This window comes from Artemia franciscana, chromosome 16 (genome assembly GCF_032884065.1).
Source record: "Artemia franciscana chromosome 16, ASM3288406v1, whole genome shotgun sequence".
In the NCBI taxonomy this organism is placed as follows: domain Eukaryota; kingdom Metazoa; phylum Arthropoda; class Branchiopoda; order Anostraca; family Artemiidae; genus Artemia; species Artemia franciscana.
The window spans coordinates 6,647,066-6,655,819 of NC_088878.1; the positions used below are offsets into that span (position 1 = coordinate 6,647,066).

At 35.7% G+C, this 8,754-nt stretch overlaps 1 protein-coding gene across 1 annotated transcript in view; it reads left to right on the forward strand.

Moving 5' to 3' along the window:
* LOC136036977 (cytochrome P450 2U1-like) overlaps nucleotides 1-7,508 on the forward strand; it is a 110,806-nt gene extending 103,298 nt beyond the window's left edge. Inside the window, exon 7 of the mRNA XM_065719376.1 lies at nucleotides 7,314-7,508. Coding sequence (XP_065575448.1) covers nucleotides 7,314-7,495 — 182 coding nt within the window. The 3' untranslated portion in view covers nucleotides 7,496-7,508. The remainder of the gene's footprint in view (nucleotides 1-7,313) is intronic.
* Nucleotides 7,509-8,754: the final 1,246 nt, after the last annotated feature.

Genomic DNA, 8,754 nt, shown 5'->3' on the forward strand with positions numbered 1-8,754 from the left:
ATTCTTATGTTCTAGAAGGTTCTAGAAAGTATATTCTAGAAGGTCAGCTAAGTGGTATAATTTACAATTCGAATTATAGATTTAAAATGCGGTTAGTTCGTGAAAACAGCCTTAAATATCAACTATTCAAGAAGCCTATAATTAAGCCACGAGCTAAGACTTATAAGCACTTAGAACTAAAAAAGTTGCACATTTGAGTTAGCCCTGATCAACTCCTCTAAATGGAGTATAATTGATCTAAGTAAGCCACTTACTGAGATAAATTATTGCAACAAACCAACGTGATTGAAAGACCCGTTCTGTACGCACATAATAGGTTTCACCTCAGCTTGGTATTATGGGATCCAGAGTTCGAACTCAACTGCAGCAATATTCTGTAAGGCTCGAAATTCGATTTTCGTGATGAGATTAGGTGAAAATGCTTCCATGCTAAACTAGACAAGAAGAAGAAGATAAATGTAAAAAAAAGGATATTTAATAGTAGCGATTAGGAACGGTCTGTCTGTTTTTTTTTCTGTTTTAGCATCGTAATTTACGCTTCGCCTTTGCCAATGTCTTTGTACTAACTTATTTTTAGCAGGACACAAGCTCGATTGCAGCGAGCAAGGTCTGTGTTGGAGCCTAGGGTGCTTCTTCCGGAAGGGTATTGGCAGGCCAGTTGATATTTCCTTCGTGAGATGGTCTTCAGTTTCTCGGTAGACATACCCATCGAAAGATGTGACATTTACCGTCGCATGAAAGACTTTACTGTTTCATCTCTTTTTATTCGTGACCTTAATAGTTAGGGGGAGACTTACTATTCTGTGAATGAATTGACTACCCTAGTGACTACCCTTAGCGCTTCAGCATCTGTTGCTTTCGTGATGCAAGTTTTGCTTCCATACAACACTACTGATTTAACTGTTGCTTCATTAATCATGATATTTTGTGCGGTAGATTAGTTTGGTATCTACTCCAAAGGGCTTTACTCAACTGAGCAAAAACTTTCCTGTTGATTATATTCTAAGTTTAATCTCATATTTTAGACTTCCCTGCAATTCAATCCCTGCAATAATTGAAGCCGACTTTTATTTCGACCTCTATCAAATCAAGGTCGAGACGGATAGCTCAATACTAGCCATAAAACGTTCCTACCTATAGATGGTAGAGTAGGGATTTTCTAATGAGCTCATGAGAGTTAGGCGGAGCTACTCAGAAGGAGCTGAGAGTTCAGTAATAAATTCACACAAACTTTACGATGAAGCCTCTATAAAAAAGGATCTTTCTCGCCCTTGCTATTTCACTATTTGAGGAATTGATGAGAAACCATAGACATTTTAGCGAAAGTGATTCTACGCTAGCAATATTATTACCAATTCAGCAACGAGGATTGAATATATTATTTATTTATTTATAATTTATTTAATAAATTATATTCTCATCTCCCTGAGTCGTTTTTTTTTTTTTTTTTTTTTTTTTTTCTATTTGAAGTTATGTTAGTGGGAAATGTAATTTTCTTAATTTCTTGTTTCTTTTTTTTTATCGATAAAGAAGACATAATCAGTTGTCTCTGTGTCTCTTTTGTATAAAGTTTATGCATAATTTTTTGGCTCAATGAAGTCCAGCTCAATTCGCTAGTTATTACTATAATAGAATTATAGACTGAATTCAAAGTTAAAGATTTTTTTCTCCTTATTGTTCAAATCAAAATCAGTTTTAAGTTTCAAACCCTATAATACCAAAACGTATAAGTATGAAACCCTATAATTTGGAAGAAGAAAATGAAAGAGCAATACCTTCAAAATTTTATTAATTTATTTAATTTTATTAATCAAAATTTATAATTAAATTTTATTGTGGTTTTAAGTTCCATAGTACGAACAGCAAAAAAAGCGCACTAGTTTTGACTTATCTTGCTAATTTTACAAACGTGGCTAATTAATGCAGCTAGGACGATTACCATTTATGTCTTAATAGCTTAAAGGCCAATTTTTGTACGACTACCAACATACAGGGCAAGTATCCTTCACTTGCATGTCTAATACACGCGAGTAAAGTTCCAAATATATCATGTTAAAATTGCTATTGGCTGTGCTGATACTCATCGTAGCACCAAGACACCTGGGGATGAAACAGCTACGTACGTTCCTCCCCCTTTCCCAATCTATTCACAGCCTCCCTCTTTACAACCTCCTAGGAATTTCCCCTTTCCTTAAAATCTTTATTTATGACATCTTCCCACCCCAATCGAGGACGACCTACTTTCCGTTTAGCCCTATGGTTGGCCGAAAAGAAAAGGAGCTCAGTTTCCATTACCCAGTTGAGTGACAAGTAAAAAGGTGATACACAAGAGGTATAGCCCTGGGTCTTGTTTACTTGATGATATCAGGTGCACTTTTTACACTGTTGACTCCCTATCCAACAGACAGAAAGTAAGTTAGAGCTCAAGATGCTGACAAGCTCATTATTATAGTACGCTTTGGGAGAAAAAAAACAAATGGTATAACGATTTGCAAACAAAACTAGCTAAGCCCTAATTTGTTTCAAAAATGAGCCAAGTCCTGACTCGGTGTTAAAATAAGCTCAAGACAACATGGTCTTTTGTTCACTCCCATCTTCATTTTAATTTCCTAGAAGAAAGGCTGAAATGTTGCTGCATGTCTTAAGCAGAATATCACACACAGTTCCAACCTGTATTATTGGAGGCTTATTGTGCAAGGCTCTCCCCTCCTCCCCAGTTGATTTTTTAGCAAAAACTTAGATATGGTGAACCTTCGTTAAAATAAAACTATGTTTAATTTGCAATCTCTGTGATTAGATAATCATAGTTAGTCGTTTTTGCGCCCCTCTCACCTCCAGCTTTGTAGCAGAAAGGTGGTTGTGTTTAAGCTTTCTTTTATGTTTAAGCTTTGTTTTTATCCAGAACCACGCTGAATTATCAGTTTCTATGAAAGGATCAATACTAAAACACAGCTTCTTTACTCCACTCCATCCCAGCACAAACTTCTTAGTAAGAAGTTATGCATGTGTTTTTTTACCAGAATCATGCAACCATTTACAATCAAGGGATGTTTCCCTTACAACGTAAGGCTTCTCAATGTACATAATTAGGACACAAATTGGTTCGTATGTCCCGCTTTCTCATCCTGCCACTTTTTCTTAAAGAAAGACGGGTATATTACACGTTATTTCAGGTAAAATACCATGTGGATTACAGTCAATCTTATTGGACGTATTTAAGGGATCAATGGTTCCTCCAACATTCTCTTAACCACATATCCTTCAAATTTCCAGGTATATTATACCTTGTTTGACCAAAATAGCACAAAGATTTTAATTTGCATGATCATTGAATTAAATTATTCTGAAAACCCCTTAAACATTGAAACAGACTTTTCAAACAGTTCGTGGTAAAGAACTGTAAGTAAGGAGCGACCCGGGTCAATAGTAACCGCAAATCTAAAAGCGGAATTTTGATATCAATAGGTACATTAAAAGAATCTGAGTTTCAATATATAAGTTTTATCAAGATTAGTACTACTCATCAGAAGTTACGAGCCTAAGAAGATTTGCCCGATTTTCGAGAAACGAGGAAACACCCTCTAAAAGTCATTAAAACCTTAATGAAAATAACACCATCAGATTCAGCATAGCAGAGAACCCTATTGTAGAGGTTTCAAGCTCCTACCTTCACAAATGTGGAATTTTGTATTTTATCACCTGAAGAAAGATCACGGATGCAAGTTTATTTGTTTGTTTGTTTTTTACCCACGAGAGATCCTATCAACCCAGTGCTCCTAGAATTTTGCCAGAAGGCTCAATTGAACAGAAGTTCCCTCCTACGCTCATTTTTTCCCAAATTCACCAGATCCAAATTTTGAGATGGCCATTTTGTTCAGAATAGTCGGAATATCTAATAACTATGTCTTTGAGGATGACTTAATTCCCCACAGTTCCCAGGGGAAGGACTGTAAGTTATGAACTTTGCCCATTGTTTACACATAGTATTTGTTATTGGTAAGTATACATACACTTTCCGGGGAATTTTCTCAGGTGGGGGTGGATTTAAATCAGAAATTAAATTAGAAAAATGTTTTTCCAACTGAAAGTAAGGAGTAACATTAAAACTTAAAACGAACAGAAATTATTGCGTATATGAGGGGCTTCGCCCCCTCTTTAATCCTTCGCAGTTTACGCTATAGTATTTTTAGTAGTTTCAAAAGAGCTATTTATTCTAATTAAACGACCTACGTGATTCAGGGGTCATTCTTAAAGAAATGGAACAAAATTCGATCTTTAGCGTATATAGCTAGGTATTGACGAGGGGGTGAGCCCCCTCATGTTACGCATATAAGGAAGTTCACTCCCTCGTCAATACCTTACTCTTTACGCTAAAGTTTGAATTTTGTACAATAATGGTCGATGTAAGCAATAATTTTATTTGTGTTATTTTCCGGCCAGTATTACCATTTAATATTACTTTAAGCAGCTTCATAACTAGGATATTTATCTATCTATATATGTAAAAATAAGTTTTTTGTGTGTTGTGTGTTGACTGACTTCATGCATGCTTGTCGACTGACGTCATTATAAGGATTGAGCATTATGCCGTCATGAAGTTGTTTGTCGACTCACGTCATGTTTGTCGACTGACGAAATTACAGACCGGGACACAAATGACGACCGGGACACCGGGACACAGGGAATATAAATGAAGACCGAGACACTCAAAGAGAAATTACAGACTGGGACACTGGGGCACAAATAACGACCGGGACACAGGGAATATAAATGACGACCAGGACACAGTGAAACAACTACAACGGGGACGCCGGAGGCCACAGGGGGGATTTATAAATGACGACCGGGACACAGGGAATGTTCGATTAGCAATCACCATCAACAAAGCTCAAGGGCAATCATTAGTATAATGAGGTATAGATCTGAATACGGATTGTTTTTCCCATGGACAACCGGGACACAGAGAATATAAATGAAGACCGGGATGCTCAAAGAGAAATTACAGACCGGGACACCGGGGCACAAATGACCACCGGGACACGGGGAATATAAATGACGACCGGGACACTCAAAGAGAAATTACAGACTGGAACACCGGGACACAAATGACGACCAGGACATAGGGAATATAAATGACGACCGGGACACAGGGACACAACTACAACGGGGACGCCGAGGGCACAGGGGGAATATATAAATGACGACGGGGACACAGGGAATGTTCGATTAGCAATCATCATCAACAAAGCTCAAGGGCAATCATTAGAATAACGAGGTATAGATCTGAATACGGATTGTTTTTCCCATGGACAATTACATGTTGCATGTTCAAGAGTCGGTAAACCTGACAATCTATTTATATGCACAGACAATGGGACAGGGATGTTGTATATTCATTGAATGTTGTGTATTCGCAAGTTTTACGTAGTTAAAAACATATATATATATATATATATATATATATATATATATATATATATATATATATATATATATATATATATATATATATATATATATATATATATATATATATATATATTCGCAGGTGGGACACAGTGACACAACTACAATGGCGCGTAAGTAATATTGCGTGTAACGACTTACGCGAGCGCGGGGGCTTGGGGGGCGCGAAGCGCCCCCATCAACTTGGTGATGGGGTGGCGCGAAGCACCACCCCAACAGCTAGTGCAATGATAAACTAAAGATATTGTGTGTGTTCGGCTTGTGGTTGTTATTAAATAAAAAAAAATTCTTCTAACTGCAGGTAAGCAATAGCATTAAAACTTAAATGAACATAAATTATTGAGTATATTATTTAAAGATCTTTTCTTTCATTCATTTTAGTCATTTGAAAATGGCTCAACTTGTGACACTAATTTTTATGAAAAATAGTCTCGACCTCTTTGGCCGTTTTGTTACTATTCCTTACAAAATTAGTTCTGCAAATATAGCTAACTTAAGATACGAGGGAGAATCTTACCATGGAGAAATTTATCGTGGGAGAAGGGAATTTTCCATGGAGGGGGAGCTGGATTTCCCGACATTATTTAAAAAACAATCAGCAATTAAATAAAAAAAAATTCAACTGAAAGTAAGAAGCAACATTAAAACATAAAACGAACAAAAAATATTACGTATATGAGATGGTTGCCTCTCCTCAGTAGCTCACTCTTACGCTAAAGTTTCTTTTTTTAACTTTTAACAGAGTCTATTAATCTAATTAAATAGCCTTCGTGATTTAGGATTCATTTTTAAACAACTGAAAGGTTATTATTATTTAAAAAAAAGTAAAATTAATATGCAAGTTTCGTTCTAATTAGTCATGTACGGTGAGCCAAATTCAAACCTGCATTAATTTAAAAACGTTCAGAAATTAAATATAGAAAAACAGTTTTTCAACTGAAAGTAAGAAGCGATATTAAAACTTAAAACGAGCAGAAATTATTCAGTGTGTGAAAGAGACTGTCCCCTCCTCAACGTCCCGCTCTTTACGCTAAAGTTTTTATTGTTTTAAAAGAGTCAAACTTTAGCGCAAAGAGCTGGGCGTTGAGGGGGGAGGGACAGCCCCTTTCATATACGGAATAATTTCTGTTCGTTTTATGTTTTTATTGTTGCTTCTTGCTTTCAGTCAAAAAGACTGGTTTCTTTATGTTTAATTTACAAAAAGATAGGGATGAAACATCTTGTTTTCTTTTGTGTGGTGATCATTAGGTGATAGAATAAATTAGATTTTTATTATCGCCAGACACTTCAAAATAAATAACAGGGGCTGTGTGTGAGGTAAATAACGTAGCCTTATATGGCGTATACGACATTTTTTGAAGTGCGAGCAAAGATTGAATTAGATTTGATGTTATATGGAAAAATAAAACATCCTTACCTTATATAGATGGTGCACTTTAGAATCATTAGAATTTGTATGGTTTATTTGGCAAAATAGAGAATAAACCTTATTTTAAACAAAACAGTATATTTTGAGACAGTCTTTGATAAACCCTACATACTTTAATTTTAAAGCAAAATTTCTTCTTAGGATGCATCTTATTCAAGTTTTGAACCGCTGGAAGCTATACTTTTCAATTCAAGTTACACTGCACCCATAATATTTCTCATAGTGAACCCAATCCAAGGTTGTCGCAGCACCCCACATTGCCCATGCACATGAATCTCTTATGCGCCATTACGCTCTTCAAATTAAACAAAACCAGTGAGAGAGCCGTAAGAACAAATCTTTTAAAAAATCAGTACTTATTTTGTTATTTATACCAATTGTACCTCTCAAATACAGTAAAATGTATTTAATTTTGCAGGGAGACGTGCTTGCCCTGGAGAGTCACTAGCTAAGGCAGAGTTGTTTATTGTTCTTGGTTCTTTGGTGCAACATTTCAAAGTTTCTCTACCTGTAGGTAAACCACCTCCAAGTTTGAGAGGAATTTTTGGTGTTACTTTGAGGCCTGAGCCTTATGAAGTGGTCATTAGCAAAGTTGATTAAATAGTTTGTCTTACATGTTGTTGTAATACTTGATAACAGAATAGGCCGAAATAGTCAATGAAGATACGCGATCTGCTGTTTCAAATTGAAAATCATACTGACCGGTTACAGGCAAACAGCCACCAATTCTAAGAGAAATTCTTGGTGTAATCTCGAGACCCGAAGATTATGAAGTAATTATTAATAAAGTGCGCTAAAGAAATTATTATAAAATTGGTTTTAGTGCTTGATGAGAGAGTACGTTTGTTAATGAATTATGTAACATCTATTTTGAATCGCAGCAAAACTGGTTTTCTACAGGAGATCCACTTCCAGGTCTAACAGATCATTTCTGTATGGCTTGAAGACGTAGGCAGTTTGCGCTAAATTGACTAAAGACGTTTTTTTGTTAATAGTTATTTAGTCGATAGCCAGATATTACATTAATTAACGGTTTACATCCTCTACACAACTCGTGGTATGTTATTTTTTCGCAGTCCTATGATTTTTAAGATTTTGATATAAGACGTAATATTTGCTGTCGCTCGACAGCACAGATTCAGCTTATGTGTCTGTTTAATTAGATCTTCGGAATTTACTTTGCCTTTTCCAGATTGAAGAATATGTTAAGAATATTTCAAAAACATGCGGAAATAGGAAAATTTTGCTACTTTTACGAAGAAAAGCCGCATAAAACATTAATTAAAGGTGTATGTCCATTGTGCAACATGTGATATGTCATTTTACTGCAATTCTATGATTTTTGTGATATCAGTATAAGACGGAAGTTTTCTTATCAGTCGACGGCACAGATCCAGCTAAACTCTACATAATTGGATCTTCAAAATTATCTTCGCGTTTTCTAGATTGAAAAATACGTTGAAAGTACGCCAAAGCGATGAGAAAATAAGAGAATTTTCCTACTTTTTAAGAAGTAGAGCCGCATAAAACATTAATTAAAGGTTAATTTCCGCTTTGCAACTTGTGGTATGTTATTTTTCCGTAGTTCTACGATTTTTGAAGTGTCAATAGAAGACGGAAATTTTGTTATCTTTCGACGGCACGAATTCAACTTTATTTCTCTACATAATTGGATCTTTAGGATTCGCTTTGCTTTTTCTAGATCAAAATTGTGTTGAAAATACGTCAAAAGCATAAAAAAAAACAGAAAAATTGTCCAGTTTTTATTTTAAAGAATAGCTACAAATTGGTGTCATTAGGGGGAGGGGGGCAAGGGGGAACCAGTTTGTGCCTCCCCAATAATTTGGAGAGAAAACTAC